Source organism: Diplotaxodon limnothrissa, linkage group LG19 (genome assembly GCF_057381915.1).
Source record: "Diplotaxodon limnothrissa isolate DT_005_m linkage group LG19, D_limnothrissa_male_GT1.1, whole genome shotgun sequence".
NCBI classification, from domain to species: Eukaryota; Metazoa; Chordata; class Actinopteri; order Cichliformes; family Cichlidae; genus Diplotaxodon; species Diplotaxodon limnothrissa.
Window position 1 is genome coordinate 19,673,984 of NC_140614.1, and position 20,187 is coordinate 19,694,170.

At 37.7% G+C, this 20,187-nt stretch overlaps 2 protein-coding genes across 2 annotated transcripts; both read right to left on the reverse strand.

The window, feature by feature from the left end:
• Window positions 1-6,123: 6,123 nt before the first annotated feature.
• On the reverse strand, window positions 6,124-9,072 carry LOC146612050 (uncharacterized). Its single transcript, XM_085342915.1, has 2 exons — window positions 9,031-9,072; window positions 6,124-7,493 (listed from the first exon to the last, which is right to left on the reverse strand). The coding sequence occupies exons 1-2, from the start codon at window positions 9,038-9,040 to the stop codon at window positions 6,124-6,126; spliced, it is 1,380 nt and encodes a 459-aa protein (XP_085199041.1). The 5' UTR covers window positions 9,041-9,072.
• A 4,087-nt stretch (window positions 9,073-13,159) lies between these two features.
• LOC146612051 (uncharacterized) lies at window positions 13,160-16,684 on the reverse strand. Its single transcript, XM_085342919.1, has 2 exons — window positions 16,631-16,684; window positions 13,160-14,454 (listed from the first exon to the last, which is right to left on the reverse strand). Exons 1-2 carry the CDS (start codon window positions 16,638-16,640, stop codon window positions 13,160-13,162), a joined length of 1,305 nt encoding a protein of 434 aa, XP_085199045.1. The 5' UTR covers window positions 16,641-16,684.
• Window positions 16,685-20,187: the final 3,503 nt, after the last annotated feature.

Genomic DNA, 20,187 nt, shown 5'->3' on the forward strand with positions numbered 1-20,187 from the left:
TCAGTTATAAATAAGGGTTTCGAACAAAATGTAGATGGTCGAAAGGTTATTTTTTGTGTGTGTGTTTACTGTAGACTAAATGAAGGATATTTCTTAAAAACAGTAGAGCATTTCCTAAATTAACAATTCAATTGCTTAGCATTTAGCTGTACTGTACATAAGCTGTTTTCTGCAAGTTGCATGACGTGGAAGTATCATGCTTTATGAGTCTGCTTCATTTTGCAAAGAAAGTTTACAAGCAGGAGAAAGGTGATAGGAAAACCATATTTACTTTAGTGGTTTCAGACTGTAAAGAAGATTCATCTAATAGTGTAAGGTTGGTGGTATTCTGTATTTTTAAAACCATAGAAAGTCTGCTATTCAGTCACTTATTAACTAAAGATCTTTTAAAATTCTTTTAAAAAAGCCAGAAATATTTAGTGTCATTTATATTTTTTAAAGCAAGCTGGCTAGCATGACGACAGCAGAATGAAATTTCATAGTTTTAGGCATAAAATGAAATATAAAATAATTATAAAACCTACAAAAATAGTATTTTTCTTCTGGTCCTGTGCAAAACTTTTGAGCCACTCATCATGTCTTTATATTTTGCTTCCATGGACTTACTTGTAATTTTAATAGGCTTTCAGACAGCCTTTCAAAGCTTTTCTTTGGACACTGGCTGCTTTTTATTCATTTTTAGTCAAGTTCTTGTACCTGACCAGTTTCAGAGGAGCTTTTATTTTATTTTATTAGGCTCTAACAATGACATATGAATAAATCAGGCACCTAACTTGAGGAATGAACAAGTGTTTTGTAGAAAAAACAATTTTAAGTTGTATCTCTCGGCACTTTACTAAATATTTTTGGAGAAACAAAATGTACTTCCTTTAAAATTCCCTAAATGTGAGCTAGAAGGTTTTCCCTTACCATAATTGAACTTCACAGGGTGTCATGTTACTGGAGAAAACAGCGGCTTCTGTGTCAAACATTAGCTCTGTGCTTCTGATTTTTTTTATATATTGAATGTAAATAAAAAGTGTTGAATGTAAAAGTTTAGTGTAATAAAAAGTTCATATTGTTTGAAAATGTGAAGTGTGTTGATTGAAAAAACAGGTTTAAATACAAGTGGCACATATAAAAAAAAAACAGACTGGATTACAGCATGTACTGCACATTACACTCGTTACACACACTCTGCAGTACTTATGAGACAAGTCAACAACCATAAACCACTGTGCTACTATTGTCACTTTTTATTGAAGAAGCCTATGATTGAGAGATTGTCAAAGCAAACAGTAAGATAGTTATCCACAGTGTCCTCCCGGACAGGGACATCCTGTTTTTTTCCCCCGATTTCACTGTTATTGGAAAGTAATTTAATGCCACTGCTGTATATGGCCAATTTTATCCTTATCTCTAGAGTGACTACAGAAAGGAACAATTGTCGTTGGTGGAAAAAGGACAACAATTTCCTGTGGCACTGAAATTTTACTCCAAGCAAATGTGCCCAAAAAGAAAGAAAAATAAACAAGTATGTGAATTTCTTTGAATTATTTAATAGCAAGAAATGCTAATTTGCATATGAAATAATCAGTAGCATTTTTGGCATGTGAATTGGTGCCATTTATCATCCCAAAGGGAACTCCTTTCTCTGTTTCAGAAAGCATGAGCTTGACCAGCGATGTGTTCTGTGTAACCAGCTGTGGTCACGCAAACACACACCCACCGAACAAAGAGTCTGTGAACCAAAAAAACAGCGAGTGTTTGTGCTTAAGTGTGTGTGACCAGGACAACCGGGCGCACCACGTGGGCTGACCTGCGTCAGAGCGTCTCACATCCTGGCGTGCCAAAACACATTGTCATTTTATGGAAAATAATGTTTGATTTATGGTTAATGTTACACAGAAGGAAATTCAGACGGACATTTCTTATCTGTTAAAAGGCTTAACGCTCGGCTTTTATCTTAGATAAGTATGTTTGAGTCTGACTTAAGTAAGGTGCTTGTGTCTGAAAAAGCAGGATTTGCTGTTATTGTGTCTTCTGTGTGCTTAACAGATTCCTTTGGCTGCTTGCCATCCCGAGTCCACAGCACATTCCCATTTTCTCATGAATGCATGCTTAACTGTGCAGGTTTTCTCACCTGGGAGACAGCAGAGAGGTTATAGGCGTATAGAATTAAAGAGCAGAGCCTCTCTAAAATCCTGGTGCTTTTCATGAAGCTTTCCAGCAGCTGTAGCCAATCGGTGTCTGCTAGACTTCACTAACTGGGAGTCATTAAACTAAAGCTCTCCATTGTGTTTGTGCTCTTTAGATCATGTTAATTGAATTATGAGAATATGAGAATTTCATTCGATGTACAGGCTGTCCAAGAAATTTGTGCTCTAATTCTGGTCTTTTGTTAGTCTTTAAATTATCACTGAATAGCAGGTTATGTATAAGAGAGTGATCCTCCCCCAAAAAGCCTGAAAAGGCAGTAAAAGTTGTACCAGTTGGTCCAGAAGGTGACATATAGGGGTCCAGGGGCATGCCCTACCTGGATATTTAGTGGAATCTGGAGGAACTTTGCTGTCTAAATTTTTAGGTTTATTTCCCAAAAATATTTGAATTTGAATTTATTTATTTAAAAGGGACAGTGCGGTTTAACATAGTCCAAGTACGAAACATGAAACTGATGTAACGCACATAAGTTTATAGCTATTGCTAATTTTCAACAATTGTCCCTTGTTGGGTTTACAATCAAAATAGGTACATTTTACAATAAAACATACATTTTCATAAAGCCAAATAACATCATAAATACAATTACAGTTAATAGACAATAATTTCAAATAAAATTAAAATCATTAGTTAAAATGACTACATCTCTGATTTCCCTTTAACCTTCAATGCAAAGGATCTGATGTCTGTAATCAATATGATTTTGGTTGGAAGTGTGTTCCACAGATGGCAGGCCTTTATGGAAAAAGCTGACTGACCGAATGTAGATCTGTGATATAATATCTTGCAAGATATTATATATTATATATGTATATTATATATACAATTAAAGAGTTAACAGTCCACTGAATTTTTACAACACAATCTTAACATTCAGTCCTATTTGAAAATCAAGTCTCTGAGCTCTCTAGTTTTTCTCTTGGGCAGCTTTTTTTGTTTACTGCCATCAGTAAAAATGATTTATTTGCTAGACATAAGCTCAGATACACACAATATAATAAATGAAATCCACCTTGGTGTCAGCTGTTTGATGCATTTCTTACTGAAAGCATTTTTCAGGTGCCTTCATCTTCTGCTGGAGCAATCGATCACATCCGTGCACCACCTGCACCATGCTGGGAAGTCTGGCTTTTGATTAAAGTCGCTCATTGGATTTACACTTCTGTGTTAATATTGCCATGGTTGTCACGGTACTGGGTCACAGACCCAGTGCTTTGTGTTTATTGGTGAACTGATAGTTCTGATTATTATTATGATTTTCTGCTTAGCTTACATCTTTAGTCCTTGGATTGTGGTTTCTGTTTTGTATCATCTCTGTGCTTCAGCTTCCTATGTTTCCGCGTCTTAGTGTCAAGTCTGCATCTTGGTGCTTTGTCTCAGTTTCCTGTTTTACTTTGGTAGTCTTTGTCCCATGTTTATAATTTCAGTTCTGCTCCTCGTGTCTCGTCATGAGTGCATTATCCCAGCTGTTTCCCTCCTGTCTCCCATTCACTGATTACGCCAGTATGTATTTAAGCCCTGTGTTTTTCCTTGCCTGTTGTTGCGTCCTCTGCGTTAGTTGTGTGTTCCTCAGTTGTCATGTTTTGTCAGGTTATGTCATGCCACGTAATGAACTCCCAGTTTAGATCATCCTTCCTAGTTTGAATTTTGGTTTTGTTTCTAGTGCCTATGTATTGTGTTTCTAGGTTTGTTTTCTGCCAGTGAATAAAAACTGCCACCTTTAAGTTAAATATTTCGTCTCTGAGTCCTGCACCTGAGTCCAACCATGGCCTACCACACAGCTCACCATGACAATAGGTATGTTTTAACCGCAAATGCTCTGAAAACCTACAAGGTAATCTATGCAGTAACCTCACGTGCACTTCCATGGGAATGCAACTCCACATTGCATTGATGCAGCCCTCAGCTTCCCCACTTGCATTTACAGTTTTTTAATTTTACTTTTCTCAGTGAGAGATTAATAATTCTTGCCTGATTATAAAGATTAACAGATGTCAGCAAATTCCTGGAAGGAGATTTTGTTTGTACAAATAACACATTCTGGAGTAAACCTGACAGAAAGGCAGACATGAAATGTAAAACTGAGATCAGCGGTGAAACATGACATGCTATTGGGATGCAAACTATAATGTGATATTTAGAATCCCCATATCATTTCCTAAATGCTTCCAATACAAACAAAGGGAGTAGAATTTTAAGAACTGCTTTAAAGGCATTTTTTTTGAAAGAAGTCTTACAAAGATACTGGTGGCTGATGAATTTTCCCTAAGCTTTCTTGTACATGCACCTGTCGCTGAGATTTGAATTAATTTGAAAATCTCGCCTTGTTCTCCAGTTATCGCATTCACAAAATTAGGTGTCCACACGGCGCGCCCGCCCTGCAAGGTAAAAAATCTCCCATCAGTGTTTTAAGGCTGTGGGGTAAAAACCTATTTAACATTTTAATCACTTTGAACTTCATATCAATCTTTTGGCCTTGAAGGAGAGGTCAGAGGTCAATTGTGACATATTTTAGATTTAGATTTATACTTTTATACTTTAGTTTTAAAACTTTTACTAATTTTCAATAGGGCTGTTCGATATAACGATATATATCAGATGACGATATAAAAACATCTATCGTTTCATTTTACGCTATCGTTTGTTTCGCGGTGTCACAAAATAAACTGTTTACGGCAATATTTTCTCATCGTTTTGATGGTCACTGTAGTGGTTATATTAATTTATTAAAGTTCTCTCTTTCTCTTATATTTAATATAACTACACTACAGACGGACAAGCGGCTGTTTTTATGCGTTGTCGTTAGCAACAACAACGGTAAAACCATCGCATGTCCGCTTGTTTATTTTCCACATAAACCTTTCACAATAAAGCTCAAGATCCTGTTGACTTTTCAAAATAAACTGAATCACGTGAAAAAGTATGCAGAGCATTTACAGATGAGAAGCAAAAAGGAGGTGTGGTGCTAAAAAATAAACCTTAGACTCAAACGTTAGAACAGGCTTTCCCCCGCAGCACGCTGTGTAATAAATACTCACAAAGGAAACAGCAGCCGATACAACATGTCTAAAAATGTGTAGTTTCATGCATCGGTTAAAACACTCAACTCCATGTACACGACGCCCAGCTGGAAACAGTTCAGCAACCTGAGATTCACAGAATTTACAGAAAATTTTAAATTTTTGTGATTTATATCGTTATCGGCTGATAGATGGTTTATATTGGGATATGAGATTTTGGTCATATCGCACAGCCCTAATTTTCAAGCAATAAATTATTACGTTGGCCTTTAAGACCTCAATGGATGTAAATCTAATTTTAATGGATTGTTAACATGACTCCACACCCCTGCAAAGTCTTTATCAGAATTCATCCAAAACTTTTTGAGCTACTATGTTTACAGACAGAATGCGCATAACAAAGAGAGTCGACACAGTAGGGGAAGAAGTCCCAGCATTCTTTTTCTTTTGTTGCTGGCAACGCATATAAAACACAAAGACTCCACGTTTATGGACACCACAGCAGTGTGTATCTCAATATGCATTATGAAATTATTTTGGGATACCTAAGACAAGTAGAAGTGTAAAGAAGTTCTGGACATCAGTATAATACTGTACATTTTAAATTAATGCAGGTGTTGAATATGCACATTGTACACAAAACAGTAAAAAAGCACATTAAAAACAGTTGACTGTTACACACCTCATTTCTTCTTTAAATCCACACCATCTTTGACTGTCAGTGCCTCTACCTTTCATGCTAACTAACATGCAGCATTCGTACTCCTGGGTTGTATTCGTGACACAGATCAACGTACACTGATCAAATGTTATCTTTTTTAAATAAAGAATAAAATATTTTAAATAGAATATACTAAATATATTAGGAAATGTGTTGTTTTAATGAAGTGCAACAGTGCAGTTTCTACACTACGTGGATTTTCATGTGTGTTTTAAAACTGTACTGATGTCTGTAACTTTTACCACAAAATTCGCAGTCAAATGGTTTTTCTCCAGTGTGGACTCTCATGTGTATCTTTAGATTTCCCTCCCGGTTGAACGTGTTACCACAAACGCTGCAAACAAACCGTTTCTCTCCTGAGTGAACTGACATGTGCCTCCTCAGATTACATCGATATCTGAACGGTTTACCACAGTGATCACAGACAAATGGTTTCTCCTCTGTGTGAATTCTCATGTGTCTCTTAAGATCAGTCTTGTGGTAAAACCTCTGTCCACAGTCTTCACAACTAAAGGGCTTCTCCCCTGTGTGTACTCTTATGTGTAGTTTAAGGTTTGCCTTATGGTTAAATCTTTGTCCACATTCATCACAGCCAAATGGTTTCTCCCCCGTGTGGACTCTCATGTGTCTGGTAAGATTTGTCTTTCGGCTAAACCTTTGTCCACAATCATCACACCCGAATGGTTTTTCATCTGCGTGAACTTTTGTGTGCATCTTCAGATTTCCTTGATATCTAAATCTTTTACCACACTCAGTACAACCAAATGGTCTCTCTCCCGTGTGGACTCTCATGTGTAATCTAAGCTCTTTCTTTTGGTTAAATCGTTTACCACAATCATCACATCCAAATCGTTTCACCTGAGAATCAACACTTTGCTCCACTCTACAAATTTTCTTATTATCCAAACAGTTGGAAGACCTTTTTTCTGAATGACATGTCACGTGTTTCTGAAGAGACTGCTTGCAGACAAACTGTTCTCCACTCTCAGAGCAGCTTAGAAACTTTTTTGCAGCGTTACATCTCACATCATTTTTTACACCTGACTCAGTTAATGTGCTGTCATTCAGCCAGCTGTTGCTTTCATCAGCTTCAGGTCCACAATCTGACAAAGGTTCCTGCCAATCATCGTCCTCACTGACTTCAGTCTTTTCAAACTCTGAGGCCTCTCCATCAGTACTTGATTGTAAAGGAGTATCTGGATGGGGGTGTCTGACTGGATCTGGTGAAGAATAGTTTCCTATTTTTATCTGTTCAGCTGAGCTGCTAGCTGGAGGCTCGGTCTCTCTGCTGTTTTCAGTTTGGCTTTGATGAAGCGTTGAGAACTGAGGTTTCTCATCATCATCTTCACTCTTCACATGAACAGCAGTGAATGGGAACCCAGAGATATTGTCCTCCAGCCCACTGAGCTGTTCTCCCTCTTGACTTTTCCAGAATTCCTCCTGTTCCTCCTTTATGTGAAGAAACTCTGAGTCATGATGGTCCAGACTGAGACTGCATTCATGGAGAACCTCTTCTTTTATCACCAAAAGCTGCTGGACATCTGCTGGAAACACTGAAACACACACACTTATAATGAACAATGGCAGCTAGCTCAATGTTAAACAGTTTTTTTTCATTAGTCCCATATCTCTAAAGTTAGAAACATCCTGTTTTAGAGTGATGCTGAAAACCTAGTTCATGTATGTATTGTGACTGTAATTTATTATTATCAGGATGTCCTAAAAACTGCATGAAAAGTCTGCATTTGATCCACAATGCTGCAGTGAGAGTACTGACATGGACTAGAAAGAGAGAGCTTATTTCTCCTATACTGGCTTCTCTTTATTGGCTCCCTGTTAAATTCAGAATCAAATTTAAAATCCTGCTTCTCACATACAAGGTCTTAAATAATCAGGCCCATCTTACCTTAATGACCTCATATACCGTATCATCCCAATAGAGCTCTTTGCTCTCAGACGGCAGCAGTGTTGCCAACTTAGCGATTTTGTCGCTATATTTAGCGAGTTTTCAGACCCCCTTAGCGACTTTTTTTTCTAAAAAGCGACTAGCGACAAATCTGGCGACTTTTTCTGGTATTATTGGAGACTTATTTATGACGACTTTTTGACGTGAAAACGCGTATCACTCTTACTCTCAACAAGCAGCAGTGCTGCCTTGGGCACCTCACCCGTGCCAAAGTGCTCACAGGCAGAGGATAGTCCTCCCCAGCTGCTATCAGAGCAGGAGACGTTCACACCTGTGCGTCCGAACAGCAAATGAGTCGCGCATGAGCGAAGCCGCTGCTCCCGCACTGACTGTAACGCAGTCAGTTCTTCTTTTACTGTTATGCTGTTTTGTGGATCACAAGGTTAAAAACTACTTATAAACACACACTCTCACACACAAAGTAACTCCACCAGAGTGCCAATTTCAGGTCACTTTTGCCGGTCCAGGCCCGGATAAAGGAGCAGGGTTGGAATTGTGACATTAAAAAAACAATAATTGCTAAAAGAAATTTAATTTGTAGTTCTAAATAAATTCTAACTGCATTTAGGACGTTTGTTACTCACTTTATGTCTCTTCTACGATGTTATTTCTCTCTCCAACAGCGTAGGTTACAATGACATTAGCATGACCAATTATGCAAATTAGGCGATGACGTCATTTGACGACTTCTAGCGACTTTTAGGACAGCCGATAGCGATTTTCCTTACTGAGGAGTTGGCAACGCTGGACGGCAGGTTTACTTGTAGATCCCAGGGTTTTTAAAAGCAGAATGAGAAGCAGAGCCTTCAGCTTTCAGGCCCCTCTTCTGTCAAACCAGCTCCCAGTTTTAATAATAAACTACAAGAGATCAAAACTTGCTGCAGCGCTTTCTTAGCTGCCTCCATCAGCTCTCTCCTCCTTTTGAAAGCAGCATTTCTCATGTAGCTGGTTAAATATTAGGGGGGAAGCTAGCGCAGATTGCCACAGCATAATATGACAGTAATGTCTGATATGTGCACACGTGACAAGCTGCGCACTGTTTGGATTCACATATGGAGACTTTCATTCACAGAAAATCCGCTGGCTTCACAGTTCGGTGTAAATTTTTTGATCAAAACACTCACCCGCAGCCATTAGACAGCTTCAACTCTACCTCTGGATATGCCGCCAGTACCGGAAATACGCCACGTCCTTCCCCTGTGCAATAATTCAACAACTTCCGGTCTCTGTTTTGTCAAAATAAAAGTCATAGATACACGCACTGCTGGATCATGAGCGGCAAAACTGTCTTTATTGAGATCAAAATAAAATTCAATGGAATTTTTTCTTTAGAGAAACATTCACGTTAATTTATCTGGATTTTAACAATCAATAGAGCAGTGGGTATTAGCCTAACTTTATATTGTGGTTTCTTACATCACAAACTGTCCCAGAATTGAATCCACAGCGATGTTTATGCAAAACGTTAGACAGTCTGAAATGTCCTGGTCTAAAAATGTATTATATTGATATTTGTGCAGTTTCAGAATGTATGAGTGAGAGAGACTAGAAGTGTCTGTCTGAACAAATCATAGGATTTTATCAGTGGATTTTAATGCAATTGTAATGCTAGACGCCAAGAATTAATTCTAGACGGTGCTCCACATCTGTCTGGTAAAAACTTGTGGTCTGAAAATTTGAAGCAGCTACTTTTGACTGCTCTCTTATTGCCAAAGTGGGTAGCTCCACATGTTTGATTTGGGACATCTTTTACACCAGATGCCTTATCTGACTGGTAAAGAAAAACATGAACACATTTCACCAGCCTTGGCATCGTTACACCTGTGCAGTTTAGAGTTCACTATAAAATTCCTTAGTTCACTTGTAAATGTTTGCATCGGTCATACACAAGTATCAGTATCTATCAGACTGGGGTATAAAGACGTAACTCTGAAACTCTGGCACAATCTCCCCTTCCAGGTCAGACTGCCTGCTTCAATAACAGCTTACAAACCTCAACTGAAGACTCACCATTTCTCTTTAGCATGTCCTCCTAATGCTATGTAAATCGGTCTTTTAAATTGTTTTACCGATTGTTGTGCTGCACTTCGGTTGATGTCTGTTGTGATATGAGTGATATAAATAAACTTGGCTTGACTTTAAATTTTAGATTGATTAACAAATCAAAAACAAAAACCTTGTCACTATTGTACATAATAAAAATGGTAACACCTAACAAATAACCAACACAAAAACCACTGTTTAATGTAACATCACCATTAAATTTCACTGTTCATACCTCATGGTGCTGTTATAATCCAGGTTTAAACATTATTTACAGCACAGTAAAAGAACATGAATTTAAAAAAGCCAAAGTAGTTATCTCTGTGCAAATTAGTGATGATTAATTCAAGTAAAATATCTCATAAACGTACTAAATAAAAGTCAAAGTGGAATATACTCTATATACATATTTTTAATGTACCAAAAACTAGAGCATAATGTCAATAACCCAGCAGCTCAGTTTTCTCACAATTCAGATTATTGCCTGTAAAGTGGCAAACGTAACCTTGATCTTCACAATCAGAATCAGAATACTTTAATAATCCCTAAGGAAATTATGCTATCTTGAGACGCTTTATATTGTAAGGTAAAGCCCAAAGACCATTATGTGTAAATTTGAACATTTCTATAGGAGGACTAATGAGTAACGAAAAGTTCACAGGTCCTTTGGCTGAATGAGCTAAATATACTATTGGAAATGAGTAGAAATCAATCAATAAAAAGAATATTCTACCACAAATACACAATATGCTTATCATAAAGAAGTTTTGTACTCATACTGAATTTTACACAATTTTTACACCAGGTGTCCTGCATGACGCAACCCTCTTTGGGATTTGCGTCTCCTCCCAGGCTTGACTCAGACTTTTCAGGTGTTAGGCAAATCTTTAATCACTACACAATAGTGCCACTGTACTTTTTGGACTGTGCAGTATCATGTAGTATGTTTATATACTACACAAAAATATCATTTTAACAGTTTTAAAAATACCAGAGGCTATCTTTCCATTCTTCAGTGGTTTAAAGTAGTTGCAATGTGACGTCATCTGAATTTTCCATCATGTTACAAAATACATGTGAAGGCTGATAACTGGTGTTAAGATTTCCGGTCCTTGTTCATTTGGAAATCTGGGTTTTGGTGATCTTGTGTGATAAAGCAAATAAGTAAGTTAAGAAATGAGCAAATGAAAACTATTCTAAGCAGTGAACATTCAGCTGAGACTCTGAAATTATTGACACCAGCAATTATATTAATGATGCCTGTATTAGTGTTAAAGTTTGTCACGTCTGACTGACAGACTGCTATCACTTACCAGAATGATGAAGACAATATATATTATGAAAAGGATCTCTTATAGTGGTAACCGTGTGTTTGATATGTGGCACAAGTCTGACTGAACTCTCAAGGACAGTTTGTTGCTGCGTAAAGACGAGAATTGGACCAGTAGATCAGTAAAATTAATGAGTAAGAAAAGCACAGTTATGTCAAGGAAAAACAATCAAACAAACACATTTTTGAATTTTGGCAACAAAATGACAAACATTTTCCACCTTTGAAAATTGGAAGTTGTGGCTAGCTAGGGCTGCTCAATTAATCGAATTTTAATCACGATTACGATCTGGGCTTTCAACGATCATTAAAAATAACTGAGCCGATTATTAGCCCCTCCCTCGTGCTTTACTCGCGCTGCTCCGTGTGGCAAATCGAGCGCACCTCTCTGCATTTCGAACACGTGTCACAACAATTAAGAGCAGCGGTCCCCAACCTTTTTTGCGCCACGGACCGGTTTATGCCCGACAATATTTTCATGGACCGGTGTTGTGCCAAAAAGTGATTGTCTGCCAAAAACTGATTTCCGGTATTTGCCAAAAACTGATTGCTCGTATTTAAACTGCTAAAAGTAACTTGTTGGGCTATAACATGTGAAACACGTGTCAAATGCATCCCTCATGGATGACATAAAGTCATCTTGAGCCACAAGCAACATTCGTGTAACAAGGTAGAAGCCACAATCAGTTTTTGGCAGTGACTTTTATATAACCTTTACTTATGCAGTTACAAAAATCTCATTAACATTAAAAATGTCTTCTGTAAGAGTAAGTTGGCCAAGAGGACAGCAGAAATGGCAGCAAATATTACAATAGTTCTGTAAAAATATTTTAAGTGGGGATAAAGGACCAGATTGGTTATAATGTAAGTACAATAACACAGAGTTATAAAGATACTTGAAAAACAGATAATTTTTTAATTCTATATATAACCCCTTCGTAAACCCTGTTCACCGAAGTCTATTTACCAACATACGTAAAGATATTACATGTAAAAAAAATAAACAGAAACATTGGAAATCAGTTTTTGGCAGGCAATCACTTGGCACAACACTCGGCCTTTAAGGTGTCGCGGATAAATACAACAAAATAAAACTAGTACCGGTACCGAAAAAAAGAAGATTTATTCATAACACACGTGAAAAGACCAAGGAAAACCGAGTAAACGATAAAAACGATAACAAAATAACGCTGAAAACCGATAAAAACCCTGAAAACTATACATTTCACACCTGAGCCTCAACTCTCGCGGCCCGGTACCAAACGACTCACGGACCGGTACCGGTCCGAGGCCTGGGGGTTGGGGACCACTGATTAAGAGGACCCGAGGGAAGCTCGGAAAGCTAAGCAGAAGTTATTTGGAGAGGAGAGTGACTGCCGTTGGTTGAAAAGAGAGGTAAAAAAAAAAACTTCAGTGGTGTGGAAACATTATGGGTTCGCGGAGTCAGACGTGGATCAAGGAGACATAGTGTGTAAACTTTGCTACAGTGTCGTAGCTGCACCACAGAGCAACGCTGCAAAGTTCACTAAACATAGATGTTTACATTTTTCATTTATTTTTTATATTGCAAACATTTGCACTGTTATCAGTATTTGCACACTATTTTATATTATTTTTTGACAATCTTTAAAGTCATTATTCAATACATTGTTATTGTTAAATAAATATCGTCAAATAATCGAGATCTCAATTTCAGTGAAAATAATCGTGATTATCATTTTTGCCATAATCGAGCAGCCCTATGGCTAGCTTTGTCAAAAATAAAAACAGCACTGATAAGAACACTGTTTTGCACATCATTGTGTTTGCAGAGATAATTTTGATGGGCATCGCTACTCCCAGTCACGGGAAAAAATCCCGTTGAGACTCTCAATACTTATTTATTCCTTGTGGAGTTTGGTGTGTATCTTTAGATTACACTGGTGTCTAAATCTTTTGCCACAAAATCCACAGTTATAAGGTTTCTCCCCTGTGTGAACTCTAATGTGCGTCTCAAGATGAATCTTTTGATTAAATCTTTTGCCACAGAAATCGCAACCAAATGGTTTCTCTCCTGTGTGGACTCTCATGTGTATCTTTAGATTCCCCTCTTGGTTAAATATGTTACCACAAACACCACAAACAAACTGTTTTTCTCCTTTGTGGAGTGCCATGTGTGTCTTCAGATTACACTGGTAACTAAACGTTTTACCACAATCGCCACAGGTATACGGTTTCTCTTCTGTGTGAACTCTCATGTGTCTCCTAAGTTCGATCTTTTGGTTAAATCTTTGCCCACAATTGTCGCAACTAAACGGTTTCTCTCCTGTGTGTACTCTTATGTGCATGTTAAGATTTCTTCGATAGTTAAATCTTTGTCCACAAATGTCACAGCTAAATGGTTTCTCCCCCGTGTGGACTCTTATGTGTCTGGTAAGGTTTGTCTTTAGGCTAAATCTTTTACCGCATTTATCACAAGCATACGGTTTCTCTCCAGCATGGAGCCTCATGTGTACATTCAGACTTCCTTGATATCTAAATCTTTTACCACAATCTGCACAACAGAATGGTCTTTCTCCCGTGTGGACTCTCATGTGTACTCTAAGATCTTTCATTTGGTTAAATCGTTTACCACAATCATCACATCCAAATCGCTTCATCTGAGAATCGACACTTTGCTCCACTCTAGAACTTCTCTCATTCACCAAACAACTGGAAGACCTTTTTGCATTATTTACACCTGACTCAGGTGTTCTGTCGTCATTCAATTGGCTGTCGCTGTCGTCAGTTTCAGGTCCACAATCTGACAAAGGTTCCTGCCAGCCATCCTCACTGACTTCAGTCTCAGAAGATTCCGGTGCTTCGCCATCAGTATTTGTTTGTATATTGTTATTTGTACTTCGGTCCATTTTCCTCTGTTCAGAGGAGTTGCTCGCTTGAGTCTCAGTCTCTATCTTGTTTTTATTTTGGTTTTGATGAACCTTTAATGACTGAGGCTTCTCTTCTTCATCTTCACTCTTCACATGAACAACAGTAAATGGAAACCTCTTGATATCCTCCTCCAGCCCATTACAGTGAACTCGCTCTTGATTTTTCCACAGCTCTGAGTCAGGATGGTTCACACTGGGGCTCCATTCACATTCATGGGAAACCTCTTCTTTTATCACCAGTAGCTGCTGGACATCTACAGGGAAGACTGAAACACACACACTCATAATTAAGAGCAAAAACTCTATAATCACATAACTTATCACTGGTACTAATACTCCATGTTAGTGAGATCTGAGATGACTGTGGATAGACAGTGCTATTAAATATAATCTAAATTAATCTTAACTGTGACCACCTAATAGAAAATGACATTGCCATCCAATACCATCCAGCCAGCAGTGCTGCCCCTCAGCCTCTTAGCAGATGAACCTATGTTATAAGTTGGAAAATCATGGGTAGTTTTCAGAAAAGTTGACTTCTCATCTTGACCTTGAAGTTAGTGTAATCTTTCAGTTGATGTGCCGACGTTATGAATTTCAAAAACAATACATCACCTCTATGACGATTTATCACATGCACAAACCTGGGTGTCCACATCGTCCACCTATCAGGTGGGGTGTCGACAATACCCTATCAGGCTTTTACGGCTGAAGGGTACACAAATGCCCGTATATTCTCCCAGTTCAAAAAATCATTTCAATTCTGAGTGTCCGACTGAGTATTCAGTTTTCATTTGTGCCAGAAATACACAACTCAACACTAGCCATGCAGCTCCTCTTCTGATATGTACAGCTATTGGTATCATACACCTTTACAATACTCCAAATTTATTCTCACTCCACCATTTCCTATTGCTGAATATTACACCCACTACTGCTACCTACTACTAACCTATAACATAAAAATCAGCAGGATAGATTTCCTTTTACTGAACTGTTTCAGTTAACAGGGAATACTTATAAATGTATTTTTTTCTCTCTGTCAGGGTGAACCATTTGATTGATTAGCTAACATTTAACCATTACACAAAGAACGATCATCCACTGGCAAACATTTTAGACCAGGAAATACAAAATCAATCATTTGAAGTGGTCCTTTTCTCCATATTTTTAAATGCAGGTAACATTCACTGAGTATTTTCATTCCTCTGGGACAAGCTAATGATGGACGTTGACTTCTTTGCACAGCTGGATTTCTTGTTTTTAATACTTCAACTTTCTGCATTTTATGAAGTTTTTTGTGTACAATTTTTCTGTAATCTGTATGCTAATGATCCAATATTAGAGGAATTGCATATGCCATCACAATTGTAAAAATGTTGTGACACTGCATAAAATGTAAATAAAACAGATTTGCAAGTCTCATAAATCCACATTTTTTTTAATTCACAATAGAACACAGACAACCTGTCAAATGTCACAGCTAAATGTTTTGCGAGCTTAGATTATTTATCTGGTTAACAGTGGTTTAATGGTTGTACAGCAATAGTGCTAACGAGCATGACCGAGGGGGACCCTGAGCTGATGGACAGGTGCAGGTCAGACTTTGGGAAGACTTGTCTTTGATTCTAAAACGAGGTCACACATCAGCTTGTGCTGTTAGTTTTAAAGTATCAGTCTACTAAAATTCTGCAAATCAAATGCTAATGTTTTGAGGATACTTTTAGCTCATAGTCAGCTGTTTGCACAGATAATGTCTCTGTTGTTTGTTGCCTCTGCAATCAAAGACATGTATGCACTTTTATAACTGTGGCTACAGCTCTCTGAGTGTACATGCATGGCTGCAGTTATGCAGGCTGTGTGTGAGAGCAAGCACCTTTAATTTTTTTTTTTTTTAATGGAATAGTAAATTTACTTGAGCCAAATGCCCCTCAGTCAAAGTTGGTTGCTCTTGTTCCTATGCTCTCGTGCCCATGACCCTGTCCCAACTTGCCATCAAATTCAAAATGATCTCATTTCTTTTCTTAAAACGGTTAATTTTTCCAGTTTATAGATGTGGTATGCTTTCTGTGTTCTATTGTTAATTAAATATGGGTTTATGAGATTTGCAAACCACTGCATTCAGTCTTTGTTTACATTTTACACAACTTTGTTTGGAAATGGGGTTGTATCTATCAGACGAGTATCTGCCTTCACTGCTCCCATACGACCATGCTTAATGTCCGTGTGTCGCTTAGCTTCCTCCCTTAGCTCCTTCTCTCCTTCTATTGGAAGGTATCAGTTCATGTAGCTGACTACATGTTAGGGGGACGCTTGTTCAGACTGACGCAAACGTGGCAAGCTGCGCACTGTTTGGAGCCATATGCGGAGATTTTCATTCACAACAAACCCGCTGACCTCACAGATCACCGGTAATTCTTTCAACAAGTTCAAAACACTCACCCGCAGCCATTATACACCTTCTACTCTACCTCTGGATGCTCCTGCCTGATGATGCGCACCCGCACTGGAAACACAACTTGTTCTTCCCCTGTGCAATAATGCACATACTTCCGGTCTATTTTTCATAATAAAAGCCATAGATACATTCTTTACTATCCTTAAACTGTATTAGTGAATCTGTATGGCAAAGACCATCGCCTTCTGTACAATGAGCAGGAAAACACTCTGTCTAAGGGAAACTACCATCACTTTTTGTACCATGAGCTTTCCTGTAGTTGGCTTGTAATTTTCTCGACCAGTTACGTTTAAGTAGGTTTTTGCTGCATATGTAGCAGGTTGAAAAAGCTACATGTTTGTTTTTGCAAGAAAACCAATTACCCCCTTATTTTTTGTTTATTATTGTGACTTATTTTGACATTGTTATGTGTTGCCAGACCATGGTTATATTTCATTATGCCAGTAGATGGTGCTCTTGCACTGCTGTGAAACTACCAGAGAGACTCTAGCTATAGGCTCTGCGCATGCGCAGCTCAGAAATAAATGAGCTCCGGCCTGAGCAAGACGCTAACTTCAGTGTCCTCTCTATTAATCCACAGGTACTGACAAACAAACTTTTATGTTACCGAACTGGTAATAAATGTCATGTAAGTTGAGTAACAACTGTTCGGCTATATTTTGAGATGAGAGTGGTATTTTGTTGTAATGAGTATTAGTGTATCATCGGCATAATGCTATAATGCTACGTAGCACTATAAGTATATGCTATGATAGTGGCAACCTGCGACTTCCGAAAATGTGTTTTAGTGTTTGTTTTAGTTTTAGCCAAGCAGTACTGAGTACATGTATTAAGGGGAAAGGTTTTTGTTGGTGAAACAACGTTTGCAGTCGTCTGCCGCCATGTTGTGTTGCGTTCAGGGGACGCCATGTTCAAAAGTAATAGCGTATATGGCGCGAATGTGGGGAAAGGTTGTGTGAATGTGAGATGGGTTATTTTGGTATGATGTTATGCTTTAACCGCGAGTGTTTTAAGTTGTGAGTATGTAAAGTCATTTTGAATTAGTTTGTATTTATTTTGCTTTTGAGAGAATGCTTTTTGTAACTTTATTTATGTTTATGAACTCTGTTATTTTATGGGAAGAATGCATGGTCTAGTGTGATTTGTATTGTGTATATGTAGAAATAAATGAGCTCCGGCCTGAGCAAGACGCTAACTTCGGTGTCCTCTCTATTAATCCACAGTTTGCTCATATTTGGCTACGCAGTGCTCTCTAGCCTGTGTGCCGCTTGCTGCCGGTCCAGATTCCCCTAGGTCTGGTGCCGGTAACACATACATTAAAAAAAAAAAAGTCTGTGTGAAGCAAAGGAGATGAATTAGGTCAAAATGCAAGCTTGAAATAGATGACTATCCGGTTGTTCAGTGATGACGCGACGAATCCTACTTCCGGGTCTAAAGTAGTCTGCGTTTAATATGGCTTTTGTGTTGTTAACATATTTAATGCTATGTATTTTCTTCTATTTGATCTCAAAAAGCTCCTAAAACAGTCAGTGATCACTGTTGACCTCCCTCGGCTTTTATTACCACTAATCATTTATTTAAGCTCAGTTTTTAAAACCTTAGGATGTAACTACAGCCCAGCCCATACAGCAGTATATGAATGACTAACCTCGTATTGTGGATGGATTATTTCAGTTGTTCTCCTGGCTGAAGTTTTGTCCTTTTACAGCATCCTGCCATGCGATTACATTTGTTCCTGACCACCGACAACACTCACGTTAACTTTTATCGAGTGGAAAAAAAGTTAGTTTGTTCATATTATGCTAACATAGCTGTGTCGCTAGTGGTCACGTAGCACATCATTATATACCAGCTAGCCAAACTTCAGTAACCCTACAAACGTCACTACTGTTTCGTTTTCTGTCTTCATTTATGTTGGAAGTGATAACAGAGATGTACGTTTTAATTTGTTTCCAAAACCCCGCAGTCAGGACATGCTATATTGTATTTAGATAGAAGCTAGCGAGCTAACTTCCTGCTAACTTCTAACTCCGTTAAATGTCATAAATTCCGTTTTCATGGATGCCTGGATGTTAAACTCAATTGTTACACCTGGTAGAGCAGAACGCTGATCATTTTATTAAAGATGAAGACTTTAGACAGTTTTTCAACTCTCAGTAATGCCACAGTCATCGTTTGATATATGGACCTGCAGCGGAGTTTAGACCCAGACACGGCTAGTGACGTCAAACTGAACAACCGGATTAAATTATCTGTATTTTAAACAATCTGGATATATTATCCATTATCTGAAGATACAGGCTAGACCAAAAGGATTGAAGCTTTGTCTCTGCAGTTTCATGTTTGTACTTAAGCAGAAGTAATAGAGTACCAGACTGATTGTTTACCAAAGCAACACTCTCATGAAGAAGAAGTTTGTTAAAGCAATTTACAGATATTTCTGGGATTAAAAAATAATAACAAATATTCCTGTGAAAAAACTACAGATTTTTTTTACGTTGTGAACATAATCCAGCATGAGGTACAACAGAGCCATTTATTTATGTTTTGTTAAAAAAATGAAGAAAAAAATTCTATTATGAAAACTGTAATAAATATTAAGTTATATTTAATGACTTCCCACCTAAAATGATTTAAACTGAGAAATTATAATGAGCAGATTTCCTCAACATGTATTAAAGACATGTTGTCATTTTAATCAAAGATTTAACAAAACACATGTGCAAATGCACACCCACAGAACTAACACTAAAGAAAGATTGCTGACGCAAACAAAAAGAACATACACCATATGTATTCATATAACTCTACCATATGAATAATTAATAAATATTATTTAATCATTCATACCTCATACGAATAATATTAACAGGTGTTAGGTATGAGAAATAAATGAGTAATAGTAATGTGCCATAACTTTTTCCTAATATCCCAGCTGTCGGGTAAGTGTAGTGAGGTAAAGAGCGCATTATTTCACTCCAAAATCTGGTGAGTAATATCTGTAAGTATCAACATCTCACAGTGAAATATAAATATTTTAATGGATTTGGAGCACTGACTATTTTTTACACTCGTCACCTCATTTGCCTCTGTCTTAATCTTAAACAGTGAGTTTTTTTTCAGATGGCTATGGACATGATAACCAATCAGAGAAGACCAGGTCTCCCAGGTGATGCACATGCAGTTTGCTGGTGTGCAATTTCCAGGTTGACTCTCAAAACATAATATACAAATATTAACTTTAAAAATACACATTTCAAATTCAGTAAAAAAAATACTCTAAATATTACACAGGACACATTAAAATGGCAACACTGTGGTTTGAAACTAACACATTATTTACTGTTCAGTGTAACATCGCCACTGATCTCATTATTGACACTTCACCTACTACCACATCTCTCCTTTTATTATCAGCATTTAACTTTACTTCATGTAAAATGAATACAACCCAATTCAAGCAAAATGTCTCATAAATGTACAAAATAGTGACATGCTGTATATACATATGAACAACATATGAGTTATTTATGCGCTACAA